General features: G+C 37.6%; 5 protein-coding genes and 1 non-coding gene across 7 annotated transcripts in view; 4 read left to right on the plus strand and 2 right to left on the minus strand.

Annotated features, from left to right (window-relative positions):
- LOC116164063 (adenosine deaminase 2-like) overlaps positions 1–1,184 on the plus strand; it is a 2,625-nt gene extending 1,441 nt beyond the window's left edge. Inside the window, exon 2 of the mRNA XM_031478193.1 lies at positions 1,168–1,184. Coding sequence (XP_031334053.1) covers positions 1,168–1,184 — 17 coding nt within the window. The remainder of the gene's footprint in view (positions 1–1,167) is intronic.
- Positions 1,185–1,504: 320 nt separating this feature from the next.
- LOC116158816 (chorion peroxidase-like) lies at positions 1,505–4,257 on the minus strand. The gene is made up of 9 exons (XM_031471661.1): positions 4,236–4,257; positions 3,862–4,035; positions 3,733–3,811; positions 3,412–3,685; positions 3,112–3,358; positions 2,723–3,053; positions 2,545–2,676; positions 2,347–2,493; positions 1,505–2,291 (listed from the first exon to the last, which is right to left on the minus strand). Exons 1-9 carry the CDS (start codon positions 4,240–4,242, stop codon positions 2,162–2,164), a joined length of 1,521 nt encoding a protein of 506 aa, XP_031327521.1. The 5' UTR covers positions 4,243–4,257; the 3' UTR covers positions 1,505–2,161.
- Positions 4,258–6,505: 2,248 nt separating this feature from the next.
- Positions 6,506–6,577, plus strand: Trnat-ugu. Its single transcript has one exon. It is a non-coding gene; the product is annotated as a tRNA-Thr (tRNA).
- A 393-nt stretch (positions 6,578–6,970) lies between these two features.
- LOC116164071 (DNA polymerase alpha subunit B-like) lies at positions 6,971–14,995 on the plus strand. The gene is made up of 5 exons (XM_031478201.1): positions 6,971–6,992; positions 10,396–10,449; positions 14,049–14,280; positions 14,334–14,724; positions 14,772–14,995. Exons 1-5 carry the CDS (start codon positions 6,971–6,973, stop codon positions 14,913–14,915), a joined length of 843 nt encoding a protein of 280 aa, XP_031334061.1. The 3' UTR covers positions 14,916–14,995.
- LOC116158836 lies at positions 14,953–17,217 on the plus strand. Of its 2 annotated transcripts, none has more exons than XM_031471683.1 (4): positions 14,953–15,179; positions 15,705–15,900; positions 15,965–16,133; positions 16,187–17,217. In XM_031471683.1, exons 1-4 carry the CDS (start codon positions 14,981–14,983, stop codon positions 16,319–16,321), a joined length of 699 nt encoding a protein of 232 aa, XP_031327543.1. In that variant the 5' UTR covers positions 14,953–14,980; the 3' UTR covers positions 16,322–17,217. The 2 variants fall into 2 exon arrangements, with proteins under 2 accessions (XP_031327543.1, XP_031327544.1); XM_031471684.1 differs by having other exon boundaries at positions 14,953–15,134; positions 15,717–15,900.
- A 4,712-nt stretch (positions 17,218–21,929) lies between these two features.
- Positions 21,930–24,403, minus strand: LOC116158808 (intraflagellar transport protein 81 homolog). The gene is made up of 2 exons (XM_031471654.1): positions 22,199–24,403; positions 21,930–22,149 (listed from the first exon to the last, which is right to left on the minus strand). The coding sequence occupies exons 1-2, from the start codon at positions 23,999–24,001 to the stop codon at positions 22,069–22,071; spliced, it is 1,884 nt and encodes a 627-aa protein (XP_031327514.1). The 5' UTR covers positions 24,002–24,403; the 3' UTR covers positions 21,930–22,068.
- Between the last annotated feature and the right edge of the window lie 266 nt (positions 24,404–24,669).

The following is a 24,669-nucleotide window of genomic DNA, read 5'->3' on the forward strand; positions in this document are numbered from 1 at the left end:
CACAACCTACTGCTGTACTCATTTTTGAGGATTATCGTCCACTTGATCACCTTTGATTTCAGACAACTTGAGCATCAAAAGATCCTGTTTTATTTAAATTATCTTTCGCAATATCAATACCAAAAAAACAAAAATGTTAGCGAGTGTACGCATGGATGATGTAATATATCGATTGAGAATATATATCGATGAGATTTATGAAAAAGTGTCGATAGTTTTCTCTTGATAATTTCCGCTACTTATTTATTAATCGATAAATATCAGAGATAGACAATTTTCGTGGCAATAATAATCGATTATTATCAGCAGCTAACAATCATTATTAATTATTTTCAAAAGTTATCGATAATTATAAAAAGTTATCGATAATTATCAAACGTTATCGATCATTATCGAAAATTAGCCTTACGATTTATCGATAATTGTCGATAATTATCGATAGTTATCAATTAATGATTAATCGATAATTATCAGACTGAACAGACTTATCGATAAATCGATAACAATTTCATTTATCGCTCAGCTCTAGTAGGTATACGAATTCACGTAAACTGAGACCGATTTATTTGTGCACAATGCTGCATGGTTATAAAAAAAGCTGATTCGCGAAATTTAGTTATCAAATGTGAATGTGGAAATGATGTAGCTGCCTGCTTGTAACGGACAATATTTTGCCTTAAAATTTTTTTTGATCGTTTTTTAATAACAATTAATCTCCCGCTTTCAGTAAAAATGTGGAACCTGCCTATTTTACTGCCTGTGAATAGAATGTATGAAATTGCATTCCTTCAAGGACAAGGACTGCAAGCTTTGTTCGTCTAAATGTATTATTATTTACATTACAAATTTACGCAATGCTTCTTAAGGGATCTATTTTTAGAACATTCCAATCCTATTTATAAAACCATTCCAATGATAACACAAAAAAACATCCGGAGTTCCTGACATCTGACGATTAAAAAGGAAAATATTCGAATGGTCAAAATAAATGGTTTGTAATGCTGCCATCTAATGTCAATGTAACGCTCCACTTTCGATCGCTCACGGACTTTCAAACGATCGAACTGCTCCTAGCGGCGGCCAGTTGGCACATGGTCACAAACTGTTATATGGGATCCGCGCTTCTGATAGTTATAAATTCAATGACTATACTCTCCAATTTTTCAGATATCGAGATGTGGTAAATTACATTTGATTTCGTAGCTATTTTGTGAATCTTTGTATCCATCAAATGCTTTTATGCCTTTACTCGGTTCGGGGGGACAAGGAAAATGCTGTTATTCGCATCAAAGCGTCGATACTAATACCGGTATAATACCACAGATATACGTCAAGAATATCTGTGCTAATACAATTGTTTTTTATTCTGCAAAAATTTACCATTTAAGAAGCATTGATACAATTGGAGGGAGAGGGGTTATATTATTGCCCAAAACACCGCTATAGGTACCTAACCACAAAACTGCAAAAAGTGATATATAAAAATTTATTTTGTATAATGAATATCAGACTCTGTATGGAGGAGTATTAATTACAACATTTTACACAGGTAGGTATCTTATATATACAATAAAGTACCACACAGGGTGTTTATGGTGTTTACACTGCGAGATCGAGTTCTAGTGTACAGGTGTATAGGTAACTATCGAGAACTCGTGATGTGCAAACCTTGTATATAGTAAGTTTAAATCAGAGGACGTTCGAAATTTTGCAATTACATATATCAAAACACTAATCAGACTTCACTTAAACCACAGACAACATAAATGTATATCCGTTGAATGAAAAATTATTTCGTTATTCAATGGTATAACATAGTAGGTATATTATGTTGTCTTCTATATGCTTAAACCAATATTGAAATATATAAATTTGGAAATAAATAAATACATTAGATGATTACTCCGATTTAAGTTAATTCTAAGTAGGGGTGTCGGTGTAACTATACATATCTACAAGTTTCTTAATAAATACACATTAAAAAAATACATAATTAATTTTTTAAATTAGACAAGAGAGAGAATTGATTAAGTACAAATTCTATAGTAATTTTATTATACCATGGGCTAATTTCGTGTTTTAAAAGGAATTTTAGAAGCATCTTTAAAGTTAAATTAATGGCATCTGTACAATTTATACCTAATAAAGTTTACAAGTATTTCTACTTTCCTACTATGTGATCATATGCAAAATTATTCGTGTACAAATTATTGGCAGCTCCACTATAATCAGCCCATTTGCTGAAGTCAATGCTTGGAATGATCCCGCTTCGACAAGGCACACGTGGATTTCTACAAAAGCAACGTATTTCGAAGTTTAGGCTGATTAAAGAGTGAAGAAACTTACATTTCGTGATCCGGTAAAACCATGGGATATAACTGGATTGTGTCAATTAAGTCTGTATTATCACAAATTAGCCTTGCTAAGCGTGTCTTTCTAATTTCTTGTAATTGTTCTGGTGTAAACGACGAGGGTTGATGTGGCAATTCGTACCTACACATGAAATATTACTCAAAGATGCCACCATTTGGTAATAATACCCACCAGAATCGATCTCCCCGTCTCGCATAACTAAACTGCGTGGCAATAACGCAGGCAAATGTCGGCCCCAACATACTACCTGGAAGAGGACGTTCTGACACGCCCCCTGACCAAAGATCTACATCATTCGGATGCCTAAAGATCACGTTTAGATGGCGAGTTCAGATCTCGAAAATCTTACTCAAATATTGTGCTGTATTTATGGACAGTTTCGTTAGGCATAGTGCCAAGTAATCCCTCAAAGTTGTGTGTATCAGCCAATCCACAGAATTTTCTAAATTCCATGTATCCGGGTATACCAAATTCTCTTCCACGTTGCATATTGAAGCTTACCAAGTCCATGCCAAATCGCGCGCCTACTTTCTTGAAGAGATGATTAGTAACCTCTTGAGTAATCGAGTCATCCATAGCTTGAGCCACTTGATTCATTAAACCCATAAAGTATTCGTCTAATACTCCAGCCCGATAAAGATCGTGAGGTCTTCTAATTAAGTCCGATAACCTCTTTGAAGCTGAAATGATTTTTAAGTATACCTATACATTTTATGTGGAGTTGATGCTCAAACGTACCTATGAATTTATGAGCTTTACTCCAACGTTCAACGGCAGTTGGTAGAAGCGAATGGCCAAAACGGAAAGCAGCAGAAGCAAATGCGTCGATAACATTTGGGTTGACAGTGCTATCGTAACCATCCCAGTAACCTTCTTTTTGTAATAAAAGCCCGAATTTTTGCATCACATCTTTTCCCAATAGTATTGGCAGAAACTCGTTGTATGTTACATGCTGAATTTCAGCAATGTTAATGCGACGCGCTTCCTGTTTTCAGTAATAATTAGGCATACATTTTTATTACAAACCATCATTATTACCTGGAAAAGAGTTTCATCGTCCCAATGAGGATTAACTTCTGCCAATGCGTTAGCGATCCTGTTATGCTCGCGTGCCATTAGTGTGTGCATGCATGTCAATACAAGTTGTTCGTTGACACGTATTTCGCCAGCTTCAAAGCAAAACATTGATTTGTTTGGACGAGTACATCCTTCATCCGGAACATCTAATTTCAGTGGCAACAAATCCTTAAGCCCATACTGAGAAAACACTGGATTCATTCTTAATTGACCTCCGTATCCTGAGCGCAATTTTCTAATAATGCTAATTATTAATGGGGCAATTAACATATAATAACGCACCTTGCAAACTTTTCCGTGACACCGTACACAGTATTACCGTCGAGCACTCCAGTTAAGGTGTTAAAAGGCACTCTGGAACCTATTAGGCGCATTTTTATTTTGTAAATGCATTAGATCATTTTTAAGTACCTAATCTACATCCTGGTCTTGGTGCAGGAAAAGCGCGTACAAAATCGAGACACTTGACATTGAATAGACGATAGAAATAGTCATCATCTGGAATTGGAATTTCATTACAGTATGGATGCTTCAGGTGTTGTGGCCGATGGCAGCATTCTTCTGGATCGTTCCTGTTTAAGGGATCTGTAAAATGGAATTTAAGATTTTATTTGATAGCAGAGTTAAATTGACATTTTAATAGGTTTGAATAGTCGCTCTTTAACCGCAACGCAAGGATAGATAAAGTAAAACAGATGATGATGATGATGATGATGACGAGATTCTAATTTCATTTATCATTCATATTTCAAATGGGCCGCGAAGCACGATATAAAATGACGTACAGAACATATGACAAATTGACAATGCTGTTTCTACGGAATACGTTGCGTGGTACCTAAGCTGGAATGTATTTGAAGGAAAAGTGCCTAGCCTTGACTTGGCATTAATTATACTTATACCTACGTTTTTTGTGTGCGCTTTTGATAGGGAGGGGTGGGAGGGGGGTAGATAATAATTAGCCTTACATCCTATAGTATAGAGTATAAATTGCAGCTAGAAATTTCGTAGGTAAGACACCGCAGCGAAAAAGTGGACGCGTTTATTTCATAAGAGTGCGCATGGAACGGAGTCCATAAACGCATTTTATTTGATTATATTTTTTTTATTTTTGGTTGTGTTACGTTAGCGCGAGTCAGGGCGCGAGTTAATGTTTTGGTGGTCAAAATCCAAATACAAGGGATAATTTAAGAATTAGAAATTGTTACGATAAATACGAAGAATAGTGGAAGTTTTCACCGTACAAAATAAAAATTGTGTGACGCTAAATAAGGTTGAATTGTAAAATAGAGGATGTTTTTGCAAATACGAACAACAGCGTTAAATTAGAAGGACGAAATTAAATCTTTAATCATTCAAAGTGAATGGACTTAAAAAATTTCTTGTTGTACTAACAACTCGCAATTTCGTTACAACTGCGTTGGTAGGAATTTTGATATTGTTAAAGATACATTCAGAAAGTATCAAGACAGTTTAATATTTTTAGTTGTGTTGTTTTTTTAATATAAACTAATCACATTAATTTTGTATTTAAAGAGTGTCAAACGTTTTTACAATAGTTAAATATTTCCAAAAAGAGCATATCCAAAAAAGTAAAAGGTCAGCCGGTGGCATAATACCTTCATGCCATGGTTTTCTGAGAAAAGCATTTTGGAGGAGACACATTTCGAGATTTTTGGAGACGCAGCCCCAAGCGATAAACAATTTGGACTTTTGGTGTATCTGGAAACAGTTTATCAAAGGAAAGTTGTTCCAATTTAAGCATTGTAAGTACCTATTAGTGCAGCGGAGAGCCGGCGCTAACTCGCTTATTTGAGGTAGTTTTTTTTTTCAGAGTAGAAAGAATTGGGACCCACACCATTTTGTTCAGAAATGTTTGAACCTTCAGAATCTCGCTTTACGACATTTTCCCGTGGTCCTGACAAAAGTTATAGGCCGCTAAAGTTGAAATTTACTCATTTTCGCGCGCGCGACTAGACCACCGAAAGTATTTATTTATAGCAGAATCTAAAGCATTCATATTTACCTACCTTGTTATGCACAGTTTTTAGAAAAATGACCGTCAACTTCCAAAATTCGTGTAGCAGATGAAAAGTGCGCACTTTGAACTCTCATAACTTTTTATTTCACGACATCGATTTCCAATATTTATATCTCATTCGATGCTCCAAAGCATTGTGATTATTTTATTTTCTATAACATTACCGTGAATTTTTCATAATAAAAAAGTTACGGTCATTTAAGTAAAAACCTACCGACCTCGCCGAGTCGAGAGTCGCGAGTGTGACGTAGAGGGAAGAATAGGCAGCAGCGTTCGCGCAACAAGGAGCGATGCGTTATGAGAGTTCAAAGTGCGGACTTTTCATCTGCTACAGGAATTTTGGAAGTTGACGGTCATTTTTCTAAAAACTGTGCATAACAAGGTAGGTAGGTACATTGAATGCTTTAGATTCTGCTATAAATGTACTTTCATTTTACAAAAGGAATTATTGATGTATATCGCTTAGTTGCTGAGAAAATAAATACTTTCGGTGGTCTAGTCGCGCGCCCGAAAATGAGTAAAGTTCAACTTTAGCGGCCTATAACTTTTGTCAGGACCACGGGAAAATGTCGTAAAGCGAGATTCTGAAGGTTCAAACATTTCTAAACAAAATGGTGTGGGTCTAAATTCTTTCTACTCCGAAAAAATTTTTTGAACGATTTCGCGGGTCTCTCCCCTGCACTATATTCTTTTACCTGTGGATAAACTCCTAGAGAAAGCAAATTTAATTATTTACTATTTGTAACCGCTCTTCCTTCTGGTGTTTTTCACATTTACATTATTCATTTATGGGATATTTTCAATTCAGTGAATGCGACCCCTTTTAGTCCCATCACTAGCGACGTCTCTGTCAATTTCATTAGCATAAATATATTCTAGTTACACAAATATGGAATTATATTAATCACAACCGTAAGAATAAATGTATCTTACATATTAATAATTATCATAAATATAATAAATTGTGGAATCATACCACCCTTTCCTGTACATTATTGTAGCCTGCCCAACACAGCCTCTGTAGCTCAGTGGCAGAGCACTGGTCTTGTAAACCAGGGGTCGTGAGTTCAATCCTCACCGGAGGCATGAGATTTTTTTAAATAAGTAATATTGTTTATTGAATGTTTTCAGTATGTGCCAAAGTTATATTTTAATTCAAACTTAGTTGTTTATGCCGAAAAAAGCTGGAAAATTGAATTATATTCAGTTGACGAATAAGGAATTGTGACTGCGCGCAGTGATCGATTTCAAGGTGGTCAAAATTATATGACCCGGTATTTGGGACAGTTTCTTGTAGTTATAGAATTCCCGATCGTTAAAACACTTGTGGAACCTAATAGCGTTGAGTGAAAAATTTCGTTATCCAATGCTAAAGTAACTCCACATCGGCCGGAGTAAGTGAGTAAGTGTGCATTGAAGACACAGGTTACTAAAGAATTGAAATAGGTTTTGTAACAGGTGGAATGGACGCCCATAAAAATGCACGGAAAGCAAATATCGAGTACCTACTAGAGCATGCGTGGGCAACCTTTTTTTCCAAGGGGCCAAAATAAAATTTTTCATATGCGCCACGGGCCACACTTGAAAATCGAAATAAAAAGTACGTTTAAAGAAATCAACATTTCTTTTTAGTCTTGATCTATTTTTTGCTTTCGTAAAAATCATTAAAAAAAACAATATAATTACTCCTGAATATTGACACGATTTTGCATACAAAATTTACCAAACGTGGATAATAAATCCCCATATTGAGCTTAATCCCAAAAACGTGTCGTCGTATTACCCCACCCAGTATATATTGCGAGGAAAATTCTGGAAAATACCTGGCGATATCTCTGAAACAAGAATTCAAACGTCTTGGAATCATATTAATTAATTAATTAAAATTTTAAATGTAACTTGTGGGCCCTATGAAGTATTAACTATGAATTATGTTAGCGGGCCGGACAAAACTTATCGGCGGGCCGCGAGTTGCCCACGCCACGCCTATAGTAGAGTAACTATTTCCGCTGTAAATACTTTGCCCATAGCGAAATACATTTTACAAACAAATTAATGGCAGTTGTCATAAACTGATATTGATTTCGACTTGAATAACGTTTGAATCTGCTTTTTGTCTTCCTAGTGATTATGGTAATTGGATTTATTGCCAAATTATAAAATAATGAGAGATACACCTCTGAAAATGAACTAATTCGTATATTATGAGAAAAAATTATCAAAGTCCTCGTTTGAGATCGAAGGGACTTCAGCGCATTTTTGTGTGGCAGATCAGTATTCTATTAGCCACTTTCGATTCAACCGTCAATAACAGATCTTGTCGAAGGCTACTACATTCACTAACCGCTTCCCACTTTCCTCGTGCACCCGCAATTCGCTTTTAAAGATTTGACTCCACCATCAGGAAGATCGTGTCGGGGCTACCACATTCCCTTTGACGGTACCCACTTCCGACGTTCGGTTCACCCGCAATTCGCGTTTGAAGATTTGACTCCACCATCAGGAAGATCGTGTCGGGGGCTAACACATTCCCTTTGACGGTACCTCCTTCCGACGTCCCGTTCACCCGCAATTCGCGTTTGAAGATTTGACTCCACCATCAGTGAGATCGTGTCGCGGGCTACCACATTCCCTTTTACGGTACCCACTTCCGACGTCCCGTTCACCCGCCATTCGCGTTTGAAGATTTGACTCCACCATCAGGAAGATCGTGTCGGGGGCTACCACATTCCCTTTGACGGTACCTCCTTCCGACGGCCCGTTCACCCGCAATTCGCGTTTGAAGATTTGACTCCACCATCAGGAAGATCGTGTCGGGGGCTACCACATTCCCTTTGACGGTACCCACTTCCGACGTCCGGTTCACCCGCAATTCGCGTTTGAAGATTTGACTCCACCATCAGGAAGATCGTGTCGGGGGCTACCACATTTCCTTTGACGGTACCCCCTTCCGACGGCCCGTTCACCCGCAATTCGCGATTGAAGATTTGACTCCACCATCAGTGAGATCGTGTCGCGGGCTACCACATTCCCTTTTACGGTACCCCCTTCCGACGTCCCGTTCACCCGCAATTCGCGTTTGAAGATTTGACTCCACCATCAGGAAGATCGTGTCGGGGGCTACCACATTCCCTTTGACGGTACCCTCTTCCGACGTCCCGTTCACCCGCAATTCGCGATTGAAGATTTGACTCCACCATCAGTGAAAATCGTGTCGGGGGCTACTACATTTCCTTTGACGGTACCCCCTTCCGACGTCCCGTTCACCCGCAATTCGCGTTTGAAGATTTGACTCCACCATCAGGAAGATCGTGTCGGGGGCTACCAAATTTCCTTTGACGGTACCTCCTCCGACGTTCCCGTCACAGCAATTCCGCGTTTGAGATTTGACTCCACCATCAGGAAAATCGCTGTCGGGGGCTACCAACATTTCCTTTGACGGTACCCCTTCCGACCGTCCCGCTTCACCCGCAATTTCGCGTTTAAGATTTGACTCCCACATCAGGAAGATCGTGTCGGGGGCTACCACATTTCCCTTGACGGTACCCCCTTCCGACGTCCCGTTCACCCGCAATTCGCGATTGAAGATTTGACTCCACCATCAGTGAGATCGTGTCGCGGGCTACCACATTCCCTTTTACGGTATCCACTTCCGACGTCCCGTTCACCCGCAATTCGCGTTTGAAGATTTGACTCCACCATCAGGAAGATCGTGTCGGGGGCTACCACATTCCCTTTGACAGTACCTCCTTCCGACGTCCCGTTCACCAGCAATTCGCGTTTGAAGATTTGACTCCACCATCAGTGAGATCGTGTCGCGGGCTACCACATTCCCTTTTACGGTACCCACCTCCGACGTCCCGTTCACCCGCAATTCGCGTTTGAAGATTTGACTCCACCATCAGGAAGATCGTGTCGGGGGCTACCACATTTCCTTTGACGGTACCCCCTTCCGACGTCCCGTTCACCGGCAATTCGCGTTTGAAGATTTGACTCCACCATCAGGAAGATCGTGTCGGGGGCTACCACATTCCCGTTGACGGTACCCCCTTCCGACGTCCCGTTCACCCGCAATTCGCGATTGAAGATTTGACTCCACCATCAGTGAGATCGTGTCGCGGGCTACCACATTCCCTTTACGGTACCCCCTTCCGACGTCCCGTTCACCCGCAATTCGCGTTTGAAGATTTGACTCCACCATCAGAGAGATCGTGTCGCGGGCTACCACATTCCCTTTTACGGTACCCACTTCCGACGTCCCGTTCACCCGCAATTCGCGTTTGAAGATTTGACTCCACCATCAGGAAGATCGTGTCGGGGGCTACCACATTCCCTTTGACGGTACCCCTTTCCGACGTCCCGTTTACCCGCAATTCGTGTTTGAAGATTTGACTCCGCCATCAGGAAGATCGTGTCGGGGGCTACCACATTCTCTTTTACGGTACCCACTTCCGACGTCCCGTTCACTCGCAATTCACTTCTATTGGCGACACGAGAAAGAGAGACAGCGATTCGAGATTCACGAAACGTTAAACCGCGTGAGTTCGCAACGGAAGGTAAAAGGCGCCTGACTACTTCTCGAAGACGCGCGCGCCGCCTCGCAAAAGGTCGTTAATTTCGCCCCTATGACAAAAAACAAAATTCCGCCACGCAGGAGTTGTGCGCGTTTACAACATCTTTCCGACGACACCAATTTCAAAAGAATCGGACCAAAACTGTAGTAGAAGATAGGAAAAAACTGAAAAACCTTCCCGTTAGTATACTACGCTCGAGGATGACGCCCAGATGTCGCCAACCCCACATCATGTAGCCATGTCCCTAAGGTTGACAAATTTCACGGCCCTGTAGATACACGTACACCCGTTGCCTTTCTACAAGAGTTCTTCTACGCGCCCACATTTGCTGCCAGCCAGCCAGCCAGCCAGCCAGCCAGCCAGCCAGCCAGCCAGCCAGCCAAAGTGAGATTAAAAGCTACTTTTTACAAAAAAATTTTTGCAAAAATGCGCTAAAAAAACACTTGCCTGACCTTCAATTAACTGTTTCAATTTTTAACAATCGTTTTTTTCTGAATTAAGATAACATCGAGGGGTAAACCGCAACCCAAATTTTGTACACTGATTTCCTATAAATATTAGATTTCCTCTGAGTTCCTTCGAGTTCTTCAGAGTTCATTTGATTTCTTCGGAGTTTCCCTGATTTCCTCCGAGTTCCTCCAACTTCCACGAAATACCTCTGATTTCCTTGGAGTTCCCTCGATTTTCTTTTGGAGTTCCTGTGAGTTCCTCTGATTTTTTAAAGTTTTTTAATTATTTCATTGTTATTCCGTTGATTTAACAATTTCCTGGTAAGTAAAACCCGAGGTAAACCATAAAAAAAATATAAAAGTGTCAAGTGTCAAATTAAAAAGTAATCGTAAACGATTTACATAAAGCGCATTTCCACTTGCATTCATTTCCCATTTGTAAGATGCAACTTCTGTTAAAATCGTAAAAATCCGGCCACAAATATGAAAGATAGCGTTGCACATGGGCAATCCATTGTTGACGTGCTACTTCAATTTCAGTTTATGAGAAGAATTTCATTTCAATGCTTTTCTAAATAAGAAAGTTGGAACTGCGCATGCGCAAACCTAAATTTTAAAACTAATGTTAGATTTTCCTTTGTTCCAAGCGCCTAAGTATCAAATTTCACTTAAATAGTTCCATAGATAAAAAAGTTGGCACTGCGCATGCGCAAAATAAAATTTTGAAACTGGCGCTAGATTTTCCTTTATTCCAAGTGCCTATGTATCACATTTCGTTTAAATTCTTCCATAAATAAAAAAGTTGGCACTGCGCATGCGCAAAACCAAATTTTGAAATTGGCGTTTGATTTTCCTTTATCCCAAGTGCCTATGTATCAAATTTCGTTTAAATTCTTCCATAAATAAAAAAGTTGGCACTGCGCATGCGCAAAACCAAATTTTGAAATTGGCGTTTGATTTTCCTTTATTCCAAGTGCCTATGTATCAAATTTCATTCAAATACTTTTATAAGTAAAAAAGTTTGCAATTCGGTTTATAAATGGTCGAGATGCGAAAAGGGCACTGTGAATTTTGAATCGATTCGATTCAACTTTTGGCATTGCGTATTATATGGCTAAATCTATGCCCATATTGAATTTCATGCAATTCAGTTCATAACTAACGGAGATGTAAAAGCGATCGAACATTTCTAAACAAAGTTATCGTTCACACGGACAGATAGATGGACAGACAGACAAAGGAACAGACGGAGAGACCAACCGGCAGGCGACAGATAGCAATGCAAAATTATAAACGATCTCTAGGATCGTTAATAAACGGCAAAAGTGTAAAATTATGGAACATGTAAAAAACGGTTTTTTGTTTTTTTTACAATAACTTTTTTTGTAAGCGGTACAGAAAAAATTCCTTCCTTGGTACAAGACTCGACACCATAACGAACCAAATAGCGAAAAAAGTAGAACAATAGCTCTTAAGATAAAGAACTAGTAGCGTCGCAAAGTTAGCGGACGGACGGACGGACGGACGGATAAAGACACGACCTTAGACGAAACACTATTTTATATTTTAATAGACCTATTTGCAATGAGAAAAACTCATTATTAAATGAGAAAAATACCATAAACAAATAAAAAAATTAGTTAAGACCAAATTAAATAATAAAATGCAGCACGAGTTCCTTTGATTTCTTTAGAGTTCCCTTGATTTCCTCGGAGTTCCTGTGATTTCCTTGGAATTCCTCCTGAATACACATGGAATTCCTTGGAATTCTTAGCTTTCCTAGGAGTTCCTCCGGAATTCCTATGATTTCCCATAGATTTCCTCAAACGTGTACACTGATTTCCCATCGCGGTTTACCCCTCGGATAACATCTAACAGTCCACGTAAAAATGTTGCTTCAATTTCAATTAAGTAATTAGTTAGATGTTAGACAGTTGATGGTAACACAACGTTTTAAAATCGAGCAATAATCACGCGCGCCAATATTAAATAATTTAAGTAAAATAACGTGTCGAGGTGGTTTAAGGTACCTCTATATAACAACATTAAGGCTGGACAGTACATACAGAATTGAGTGTGTAAAGTTGCCTATTGTCAATCGCTAAATTTGGCCATTTATAATATTAATTTGTGATTTATGGCAGAAACATAAACTTAGACCAATAATGCACATTTTCTATCTGTATAAACCAAGCGGCGCGCCGGAATCTATCTTTTCGCGCTTTTAAGGAAAACTTTTAAGTTGTTTTTCCAAGATCACTTATCTATAAATGAAGTTGGAACAATTTCCAAAGTTCGTAAACTTAATATCTAGGCAATAACGCCAGGAAAATTTATTTCCTTTTTTCTTTTCCAAAATGTGACAACCTAACAGCCCTCGACGTTACCTTAAAAAAAAAGATTATTTTAAAACATTTTAGTAAACCCCGGCGTTATTGTCAGCTGAAGCATTCACCTTTCACAGGAATATTCGACCCCTTCTTCATCTTCACCTAGAATTCAGATATCGTGGAACGAAATCAAGCAACGGAACACGTCTACTGTCCAGCCTTAAGATCAATCGTATTACGATAGTTCAACCATAGATCAGTTAACTGAGATTTCATACAGAAAACCGCGAAGGCATGTGCCTATCTTCAATCGCTTATGAATAATAAGCATTTAATTCAGTGAGTGTGTTATTTTCACGTCTGTAAAGCCATTGAAAGCTTATAATTCTTAAACGATTCAAGATGTATGCTATCGCGGAGTCTTTAACAATTTATTTTGGGGTTGGCCTACGTTTTGAAAGAAATGCGCGCATACATGATTTTAGTAAGAAAGCACCATAAGACTGTACTAATGCAAGTGCGATACACTGAGCCGCAATTTTACATCTCTCACTGTATTCACTTTCACCTAAGCGTCTCCACTTTAGCGCATTGTGTCAAAAACAAGCAAGGGAACTGTGCTTTTATTTCTTAGCTATGGGATATTCTATAATTATATGTCTGTAAATATTGATTCTACCGGAAAATGGTTGAAATAAAAGTTGTCCCGAATTTGTGCGTCAGAAACATGTTCATTTGTTATTTTTATGCAAAAATAATTTTGATTATCTAAAGCTTACTGAATAAAGGGTCTAGAATTTCGCAAAAACTTTTAATATAAGTCTCATATCTTTAAATTATTCAATGAAATGAATGTAACAAACTAAATACTTTGTGTACAAAATTCCTACCTTCAGATGGTACACCCATAAACGCTGGTGAGTGGTGATCTTGATGAAATTTGGAAATAATCTGGGAGTTTTTGGAAAGTAAAAAGAAATTCCAACTCATTCTTTAGATATCAAACATTGATGTCTCTGCAATATCTGTGAATATTAGAGTAGGTACCTAGTGATTCGTTATTTTTATGTTCAAACGTCCTCAAATACCCAGTTTAAAAAATATATATATTACGGAACATTGGTATTGTTTTTTGCTGAGAAAATAATGTTTTGGAACTTTTTTATACTGAATCAGTATTTATGATTATTTTATTCTGTTTCAGGGTCCCTTCATATAGTGGTTGCTGTAGGGCCTTTCACTGTTTCTAGTAATTTATCCTACGCACCATTACAAGAATTAGTAAAGTATGTCACGAATCACATTCCTCACGTTTTGATTTTGATTGGACCATTCGTGGATGCTTCGCAAGAAAATGTAGCGGACATAACAATGATGGAGTTATACGATACATTCTTTGAAGCATTAATACAAAATGTTATGTCACCATTAGAAGGGTAAAAAAAATGTTATATTATAGCTTCGTAATCAACTTTTTTGTTTATATCAGGTTAAACATTAAGGTTGTGTTAGTGCCTTCGGCGAAAGATGCCCATCATCATGTGGTTTTCCCGACGCCGCCTTACAAACTTCGCAAGACATACCCCAACCTTCAGTGTGTAGGTGATCCTAGTATACTGAATATAGAAGGCTTAACTTTGGGAGCGACGTCTACCGATATACTACTTCATCTGAGCAAGCAGGAGTGTTCATATGGAACGCAGGGAGGTGATCGTATCAGTCGCTTAGCTTCACATCTTTTATGCCAACAAAGTTTTTATCCTTTGTATCCTCCAAATGAAGACGTTTTTATTGATTATGAGTTACTGGAACAACACGCTGGAATCAATTTTATTCCCAATATACTGATTGTGCCATCAAGCCTTCGCTATTTCATTAAAGTAAGTATCACGTTTTAGTAAAATACATTAACATGTTTTATTCTTAGTACATCAATGGATGTGTGGTGATCAATCCCGAAAGAATCACAAAAGGTTATGTTGGAGGGACGTTTTGCAGAATGGAAGTAGCCCCACAAGTGTCATCTGGTAGTCTATCGGATAGTGTTGTTGCTCAAATTATACGCATTTAGTGATTATGATTTTTATTTATTGTTTTTGTCAACTTGACACCTTTCAATTTTTTAACGTTATAAATATGTGGAAAAAGTTATATTTTTTTCTTTATTTAGTTATCATGGCCCAGGACAGTAATTCTTCACTTTTATCCTTTCAAAGAAATGAGAGAGAAGAGACTAAAAATTGTCCAGTGCCAGATAAGTCATCTCTCAAAATATCTTCTTCTTTATTGGGTAAATTAATGCTTTTGTCTGCGTTGATGTGTTTGATCATTTTAGGTAAGCAACAATAGGTACATTGTGATTTTATATGTTGCAGAAGAGGCAAAGAAAAGACATTAACATTTAGTAAACGTCTGTAGTTTTAATTTTGATCGTAACAATTCTGAAATTTGAACTGCACAGGCTCAAACATGGAGACTGATAAATTTGTTTCATTTTATCCACCTTATGAGTCACTGATAAAATACGCGTAACTCTTGAGGAATGACGCCAAAAGTGTTTTTTTAATCGCAATGTCGGCACGCCGAAGTGCGCCTATCCTATTTACTGTGCGTGCCTGTCTGGAACGCTTGAGATAGATTTCAAAAACCCAAAAACTCTTAAACTATTAGTGTAATTCATGATTTTTCAAGAGCTTTTATTTAGATTTCTCAAATCGAAAGAGTAGTACATGTATTATAAGCGTAGGTACTCTAGTAAGAAAATCAGAGAAAGTTGAGAACTGTAATGAGATGAATTTAATTTTGCCATTCTCAAAGGCTTTTGGGCTGCCTTGGCAGTAACACACTTGCATACTTTCAGGTATCATTAAAGGAATATTAGGATTATGTTGTTGTGCTCCGGTAGGTATGTGGAGTTTAGGGGCATTAATAGATTTGCCACGCCCAATTGACAGTTACCAAGAAGGTGAACTGGCTCATATTCCTGTCGTGTATGATCAGACCGGTTGGCCAGTGCATCCAGAAACTGGACAACGTACTGTTCGAGCATTACCTAAGTGTGTATATTATATGGGTACAATTACAAAATGAAGTAGCTCATTTTTATTATTTTCTCTAAAGGAAAACGGAGTTCTTCCTGAATACAGTCTTCTTCTTGGCGTATCCATTAGCAGTTCTAGTCTCCATTTGTAGCGCATGTTGCTTTAAGGAATCTGCTGAACATGAATCAGGATGTTACAAATGTGTGAATACAGTTGTTTTCAATACATGCGTGCCCAGTGCTAGTGGGGTAGGTTTACATACAAGGTATGTTGTATTTATTAGTTAACTACTACTTTGTAGAAAGAAAGTGGGGATGTATTGCCCATATATAGTGATGACGATGCCAGTCAGGAAATAAAAGATACTCACTATGTGGTAAACCAAATGCGCTATAGTCAACAATCATTGATCAACAAGAGCTCATGGTATAGTTAAAGTTTGAATTCTCGTAATTCTAACATCATGTGTAGACTATATACCACTGTAATAAAAAAAAAGAAAATATTTCTAAACATTGCTGTATTTATCATTATATGACGTATTCAAAATTTCATACAACTTCTGTCATCTGACAATGTGCTACAAGCACCTAAACACGTTGGGTAAGGTTGTTTAGTACTGTAGCACTATCGTTATATACATAAATCGAGTCTTTACTATTACTAAGCACCATATTCTTCATCACTTCAAAGTTTATGGTACGCGAGTTCTTATAGTTTAACGTAATACCCTTCACCTTACACACTGTTTTAATTGTCTGATCACTGGTTGAAAACACTCTATAGCTATAGTTTTTCGGTCCCGCACTAACAAATTCTGTTATATAATTTCCTTCGCCGTACGCCTCCAGCTCGTCAGTTATCTCGCCTAGGAAATCTCCACAAGGAGGATTTCACTCACCAGGTTTTGTCATAAATATTATGCTGTACGCGACGACCCAACCTCTCCAAATAACTATATAGCTCTAAACGTGCATGAGCTGTCGTGTACGCGGCTATGGGTTAACGTGTATAATGGATTGTACCTGAACCAAAGGATCTGTAAACAATTTGAAAAAGTCCTTTGGCTCACATACAATGCTGGATTTGGGTAAATTGTCTCGTTGGCCAAGTTTGCCCCAGAAAGAATTCAACATTAGTTGCCGAAATTGTATTACACTAATTTTTATTGAAATATTAGTTAGTTGGTCGCTATCGATTTCGGACGTTCTTCGTCCATCATCAGGCGATATGTCAGTATAATTAAAAAACGAACCATGAAAAATGTAATGAAGAATGTTGAAGTTGGACGTTATGTCTGTAGAATTGTGAAACATAATAATAATAATAATATTTATTGGTGGTGTTTATACAGAAAGTATTTCCACACGTCACAGTATAGGGAAGCACAATTGCCACTTTATTGTTCGGAGCCATCAAACTTGTAGTTCAAGTACTCATTGATGCTATAGAATGCTTTCGCACCAAGGAACACTCTGATTGTTTTTCTGAATTGTTGTTCTTCCAGATCCCTGATGTAGTCAGGAAGAGCATTGTAACATTTTTTCATGTAATAGTTAATGTCTCGTCCTTTTACCGGCCGATAGTAGTCTTCGACAAGGTTGTTTTTAGTCCGTACATTGTAATGACATTTATCACTGTTTTTAAGAAGGGTTGGAAGGGCCTTCTTTGCGTGTGTTAGACAGGTAAATATATACACACATGGGAGTGTAAGGATGTTAAGTTTGGTGAAGGATAAAAGGCATGTGTGGTGAGGTGAAGTGCCTTTTATGTTTCACAATTCAAGTGTTTGTGAATAAGGATCTTCAAACAAGAACTAGAAAATTTTTTATCTGTAAGTACCCAAGCTTTTTGATCTGCTCTGCTTGCTCGCCTGCTTGAAATGTACAATTTGCCAAAACCACACCTATGATCCAGAATCCAAGACCCTGATCTCACTCCTGAATCCAAAACTGCATCTTCAGTCCAAAATCCGAGCCCATGGAAAATCACAAAGCCACGGCTTCGGGGGAAAAACCCACGGTCAAAGTCAAAGGCCACGTCATTGGGGAAAACCCCGAAGTGAAAGTCCAAGGCCACACCATTGGGAAAACCCAAGACCATGACCTTGGGAAAAACCCAAGGCCATGCCCTTGGATGACGTCAGCGGGGGGGACAAGGTGTCCCAGGGTCAACAGTGGGGGGGAGGTGTCCCTGTTTTACTTGTAGCGAATATCCAAAAATGCCAATAGACATCGAGGCGCCATGAAAAATTAGTCATCGGCGATAAAGAACGAAGGCGGATGTGACGCAATCTTTCATGGAAGTACGGCGTGAAGCGAGAAGACTCGAGACCACTCGGATCACCACCAATGAACCTTGCATTTTTGCCTTGAAGTTTACAATGTATTTCTTATGGCAATAATTCCATGGCCGTATTGATGGTGACCATGTGATACAATAAACGAACGAATTTGGTTTCAATCACAATCAGCCATGGAATTACTGCCGTAAGAAATACATTGTAAACTTCAAGGCAAAAATGCAAAGTTGGTTCCCAGATGAAATACCAAGTGTTTAGTATCACTGGTTTTGTAATTTTTTTATCTATCGAGTGATCTAAAAATCCAATACGGCGTCCATTTAAAATACGAAAGGTGATGTCAATACTCGAAAACCGCCATTTTGAATTTTTTTCTATGTCCATTGAATTTATACCATCGAATCTTGCAACTTTTATTTTTTTCAACATATCACATCGGAATATCGATTAGCATTAAAAACTACACAACTTTGCCAATTTAACCGAATCTGTAAGTATAATAATAACAAAGATAGCTATATTATCCTACTCAATTTAAGACATCCTGTATAAGCAAAAAGAAAATCAGTAGTTCCAATTTCGACGCTGGAGCAATAAATAGTTCGTGCCGTAATAAATTTTGTACATGCAGTTTTAAGACTAAATGAAAACATTGCAATTGTAGAGCGTTCACGCGGGTCAGAGATATCTGTGTATTTCGCACATCGTCATGGAGGTACTACACTTTTTGTCAATTTGTGCACGCTGTCTTGTTAAGAAAAATAAAAGATTGGAACGTCTCAAACAATTTTTTTTTACTGTTTCTCTGTTTGCCGTTGCATCAATTTCTTTGAAATTTTCCTTTAAACGCTCATATGCGCCTGCCCCTTTTTATCCATGTCACTGTACTCCTTAGATTTGATACGCCAAACTGCCTATCTGCCTAACCTGTCTCCGACACACCAACTACACTATCAGACGTCCATTAAATTCAATTCAAAATTTTCCGCCAATGTATTAGAGCAAGATAGGAGAGCCCCCAGACCTAACTGATTTTCTGATGGACAAAACATGTACGAGTACAATAGAGTAGTATTAGTGCGTACAATAAACGTATACATACCTCCGAGCATACCTCCTAACTTTTTATGTTTTTCACATTTGTTAATATGCTAAACAACACATTCCCTTGGCAATACTCTACTGCCAACTGATAAAAAAAATACATAAAAGAGCAAGAAGCACCGCCGCTGCAGTGGCATAATGTGAATCCAGAAACCAAGCAGCAGTATGGGGCTTACCGGTTGCTATTCGAAGCCACCGGCAGCGGGTCCCCATGGTTCTCAGGGCTTTTCCACCAGCGGAGACGTTTAGCGGCCTAACACAGACCTTGGCGTAGGCACAATGCTGTCTATTACATTTTTAAACTTGAACCGTGATCAAAATGTATGTAGGTAGGTATAGCCGCTATGCTAGATTTACAGAACAAACTAAAAGTAATATGTTTATTTCGCCCTGCAAATAAATAAAAAATCATTGGAGCAAATTCCTTTATAAAACTGAAAATTTTACATGTTGTTCATCTAAACAAAATCAAGTAATTCATAATGTATTGAAACGTTACTAATTTTATAGAAAAGAGATTATAATTCGTTTAATAAACGATGACATTCACAATTTTATCATCTAACTGGAAGGAGATGTGAAATATCTCAAAATTCAAAATGTACATTAGCAGAGATATTCCACATAAAAATAAGTTAAGTAGATAAATACTGTTATAACACAGATCGTTTAAGAAGAGAGATATGGACTAAAATTAAGGAAAAAGTTTACTCTTGGGTTTCCTAATTTACCATTTTCTACCGCCACCTCCTCCAAACCTACCACCACCACCGCCGCCGCCGCCTCCGTATCCAAAATCGCGATTTCCACCACCAAAACCGCGATTGCCTCCAAAGTCTCGATTCCCACCAAAATCGCGATTTCCACCAAAATCACGATTTCCTCCAAAATCGCGATTTCCACCGAATCGACCCCCTCCTCGACCACCTCTCTCTTGATCTTTGCGCTCCTTCCATGCTGCAAACCTTTTGCTCATTTCGTGAAGTTCCTCTGGGACATGCTAAAAATAAAAGAAAATATTCATTCACTTTTTCATTCTTCTAGGCGCTTTATTGACATTTCCAAGATATAATGAATGTCAAGGCTGATCAAATTTCTACATGTAAATTTACAAAGGGCGCTTATCATGTATTTTTACCACCCGCACGTTGGTAAGGGAGGTATTGTATTGTGGTAGTTTTTTTATGGAAATACACCTTTTAAGGCACCAGGAATCCGATCACACAAAATGTTGATGATGTTGGTTGGTCTGTCTGTCTGTCTGTACTCTAATTTGTGACTAAACGGCTGAACCAATTGGAACCCAATTTCGTACACGTAGCAATAAAAGGGCAGAATCGCGCATGTAAAGTGGTGCGCGTGGTATCTGTGCTATTCACCGCAAATTTTTTTATATCTGGTATTAAACATTCAATTTTTGATATTAAATATTGGACACACTGTGAAACTGTGTTTCTAATTAAAATTAGACCATGGTAATCCTGAGAAAAAAGCTTAATATTTGTTAACCAACACAGTTATGATAACTACAAAAATTCCCAAGAACGCCTACTTTAGTTGTAACACATTGCATAGTACAGGGTGTCAAAAGAACGTTTTGTTTTTCCAAAGCACTCTTCTCAAAAAACTAAAAATTGTATTTTTAGGAAAAATGTGATACTGAACCACCATGTGTGATACATCGTTGTAAAGAGAAAAAAAGACGTAATCTCAAAATGTGTGCCCATAAGAAAAACTAAAGTTGCCACGTGTTTCTCCGTCATCTTGAAAGTTATTAAAAACAGGATGCCATATTTGAAATCTCCATTAAAAAGTGTCCGAATAATGCGTTAATTAGAAATGTCTATTACGATTAGATTAGTTTATCATAAAAAAATTAAAAACGAAAATCAGAAATTTTCGATATCTTCAAAACTATTGAAGATATTTCAAATTTCTTTTCAGATTCTTATTCAGCACGAAAATTGGCAACTTTCTATCTCTTAAGATAAGTGAGATCCCCATAGTGGCACGTGAAAAATAGACACTGTGTATAACAGACAGGTAAAAACAGTAAAAATGCCGTAAAAACGCTAACTAGTTACATAATCTACCACTAGTCACAAACTCGTTAAAAGAATAAAATGCACTACATAGAAAACATTTTTTTATGCGTCTCTTAAATATGGGGTAATCTAATACCCTTATATCAGGAAGGCAGTTATATAAATATTTGGATTGGTACTGTACTCCTTTTTGTGATTTTGACAATCTGCATAGATCAGTATATTGTTTTAAATTGTGTATGACAGCCCACGTCGTGTTATTTTCAATAGAATATTTTGGTTTTTATTAGTAATTTTTTAATCTGTGGTAACTTTTGTATAAGCCATTGCCATAAGCTGGGGGCACCCATTTTTTATATCAAGATCTCATACAATGAGGCCTAAACAAACCTCTGAAATGAAAGATTTGCATATAAAAACATTCATATTTACAAGTGATTGCAGTTACCTTCACAGACATAATACATATTATCAACTATTTAGAAAACTGATACAGGAAGGTGAAGGAGTAGATTTGTTGTTTTAAAAAAAATTCAAAAACCGTGCAGTATAAGCATATGTTGACATATTCCGATTAGTGAGGTTCTACTGTAATTCAAATTCACCACTATCTTTATCTTCTTAACCAACAGAATGTTAGCGATTTAATTCAATATTGTATTCTACATATCAAAATAACAAGATATCAACAATCAACGTTATTACACTCCTATACAATGAAATAAAAACCTATTAAGCTGAAGAGTACTTCAATTTGGCTTTCAACAGCATAATAATTTCATCCAACCTTACGAGCATTTCACGACTTTCCACCTGAAAGTAACTAATTAATTTTACCGCCATCTAAATATCAATGTCTCACCTTTTGCAGTTCCAAATTACTTAATTCATCGGCCAACATATTCTTGATTTTTACTTGCTGCTCCAACTTGCCTTCCAAGATACTAACTTGGCTCGGTTGCGTATTAAGAACGTCTCCAGAATTTATAATATCTTCACTTAATCGAACGAGCAGTTCCTCTTTTCGCTGATTTTCCCTTTGCATCGATTTCCACTTTTCTTCTTGCGTTTTAATTTCCTCTTCCAGAGTAGATATCTCCTCGTTGATTTGCTTTAACTGATTTGACGACATTTTCGTAACTTCTTCGAAGTTTTCCTTATACTGATTGTATTCGTTCAGGATCGGTTCCAAGTCCGCCATACAGACTTTGAGTTCCTCTCGAAGTTGGGCAGTTTCTGCTCTTACGCGATCCGATTCTTCGGAGATACTTTTAAATTCCTCCTTCAAATCGTTAGTGTCTGCCGATGTTTTTGCGAAGTGCGCTTCGTGATTGACGCTCTCCCCCTTTAGCAGTTCGTCAAATGAAGGATCGGTGGATTTTAAAATATCAACGGTTCGGTTTAGTATGCCGATTTCTGTAGTTAAAGCGCTTAGTTGACCTTTATATTCTTTGTAGAGAATGTTTTGTGCGCGAAGCTTTGAGACATACTTTTTTAAGTTATCCCCTTGAAGAAGAGGCCCTCCAATAAGTGTTTTTAATAAATCTTCCTTTTCAACAATTTCGTCTTGAATCGAATTCATTTTACTTTTTAATTCCATAACCGACTTTGAGACTTCTTGTTTCTTATTAGCGATGATCGTAGCTTGATTACGAAAAGCGACCAGTTGATTATCTGAACTGACATCTATTGTAGACATTTTATTTTCAATTAAGTTTTGAACTTCGTCATTCAGTTTCGCCAACTCTGCAGTTAAATCATTTATATTAGCTTCACTAGGTTCGGGGCCTCGTATCAGCGATTCGCACAAGTCCATTTCTTGCTTGACATGCTTTAACTCGTCCGCCAGCTGATCTGCGATTATATTGTTTGTATTTACTTCGTCTGCAATTAATTGCACCAATTCTACTTTGTTCCCGTGACGTGTTTGTTTATGAAGGAGGATTTCTTTCAATTCCTTTAATTCATTTTCCATCTGAACTTCGAGATTTTGTTGCTCCAAGATTTGTTGTTCTAATTTATTTTGTTCGTTGACCTCGTTGCGATACGAACGAACCATAGCGATTAGACCTTCCTTGTGAGGGATGTTTTCTATTTTTCGCATTTGCTGTTCAATCCGCTGATGCAATTTTAAAGAATCTTCTTCCATTTTCGATATGTCATGCTGCAATTCTTCCGCTTCCACTGCAAGCTTTTCTTCTTTTTTATTTTCATTGTAAACCTTCCAAAATTCTTCAATTAAACTTTCGTACTGTGCATATAATACGCCCACTTCCACATCATCCAATATCTCCGGAGGGCATTCGATTTTCTCAACATATTTCGAGAGGTAGGCTCTTTTTCGCACTTGTTCCGGTTTAGATAATAGCCAATGCACAATAATACGAATTATCGATTTATTTCCCAGCGAGATACCATTTAAAAACTCCTCGGGGTCCACATCATCGGGAGGTGAATATTTTATATTTTGTAAAGCGTCAAAAATTATGGATACTGCACTATTACTGTCGTATTCACCTTTTGGTATTACGTCCAAAACAACTAACACATCACACACAATACTCAAAAGCTCATCCTTAGATAAACTCTCAAATGATGATAAATTATATTCTCTATTTAGCAATTTATTTAATTCGGTAATTATAAATTTTGTTTCCTCGGCCATGATGGTAGTGTATTGATTTGGTTACCATGGATATTCACAATATAAACAACACCGGAAACAAAATAATTAAATCATTCCTAATAAAATTGGAAATAACAAAGGGATTTAGTTACTTTTTTTTACTTTTACTTTGCGATATAGACAATAACACAAAAACCATTACTGCGTATGCACAACACATATTTTCGGTAAAAATAATGAATACCAAAAAAAATTTATGGGTCATTTTGTAACAAACGTAAATATTGCAATAATCAGCTTATGATCGCTATTTAATTTTTAAATTCTCTGAAATGCAGCCCAGGAACATTACAGTAAATTTCTTGTAGAGTACCGGGTGACGCAATAAGACTGTCCCTCGGCCATATCTCGGGAACCATTCGTGGTATTACTTAGGGGGAAAAAAATTATTGGGTAAATCGGTTATGAAGAATCGTTGGAAAATATTTCCTTTTCTAAAAATGGCCACCAGAGCGCGTAACTGCTATCTTAAATTTTAAAACTGCATTTTCTTTAAATTTTGCATAATAAACTAAAACATGTTTAATGAGAACCAGTTTATCTATCATTTTCGTAAAAACAAAAACTCACTTATTTCAAAAACAAAGATGGTGTGGGGCGTTCAATTGTTTTTGCAATAACCTGCTGTAACTTCTTAACCGTTTGAC

This window comes from Photinus pyralis, unplaced genomic scaffold (genome assembly GCF_008802855.1).
Source record: "Photinus pyralis isolate 1611_PpyrPB1 unplaced genomic scaffold, Ppyr1.3 Ppyr1.4_LG1, whole genome shotgun sequence".
NCBI classification, from domain to species: Eukaryota; Metazoa; Arthropoda; class Insecta; order Coleoptera; family Lampyridae; genus Photinus; species Photinus pyralis.

Bases quoted from the DNA above. Each gene is read 5' to 3' on its own strand.
- LOC116158816 (XM_031471661.1), bottom strand. The intron at 3,359-3,411 runs GTAATAATGATG...TACTGAAAACAG, and splicing joins ACGATGAAACTCTTTTCCAG to GAAGCGCGTCGCATTAACAT. The intron at 2,677-2,722 runs GTAAGATTTTCG...CGTGATCTTTAG, and splicing joins AAATACAGCACAATATTTGA to GCATCCGAATGATGTAGATC.
- LOC116158836 (XM_031471683.1), top strand. From the start codon at position 14,981: ATGTGGAAAAAGTTATATTTTTTTCTTTATTTAGTTATCATGGCCCAG. The intron at 15,901-15,964 runs GTGTGTATATTA...TTTTCTCTAAAG, and splicing joins ACTGTTCGAGCATTACCTAA to GAAAACGGAGTTCTTCCTGA. The intron at 16,134-16,186 runs GTAGGTTTACAT...ACTACTTTGTAG, and splicing joins GCGTGCCCAGTGCTAGTGGG to AAAGAAAGTGGGGATGTATT.
- LOC116164071 (XM_031478201.1), top strand. From the start codon at position 6,971: ATGCACGGAAAGCAAATATCGA. The intron at 6,993-10,395 runs GTACCTACTAGA...CCCACATTTGCT, and splicing joins GCACGGAAAGCAAATATCGA to GCCAGCCAGCCAGCCAGCCA. The intron at 14,725-14,771 runs GTAAGTATCACG...TTTTATTCTTAG, and splicing joins GCCTTCGCTATTTCATTAAA to TACATCAATGGATGTGTGGT.
- LOC116158808 (XM_031471654.1), bottom strand. From the start codon at position 24,001: ATGGCCGAGGAAACAAAATTTATAATTACCGAATTAAATAAATTGCTA. The intron at 22,150-22,198 runs GTGAGACATTGA...AGTTACTTTCAG, and splicing joins GTAATTTGGAACTGCAAAAG to GTGGAAAGTCGTGAAATGCT.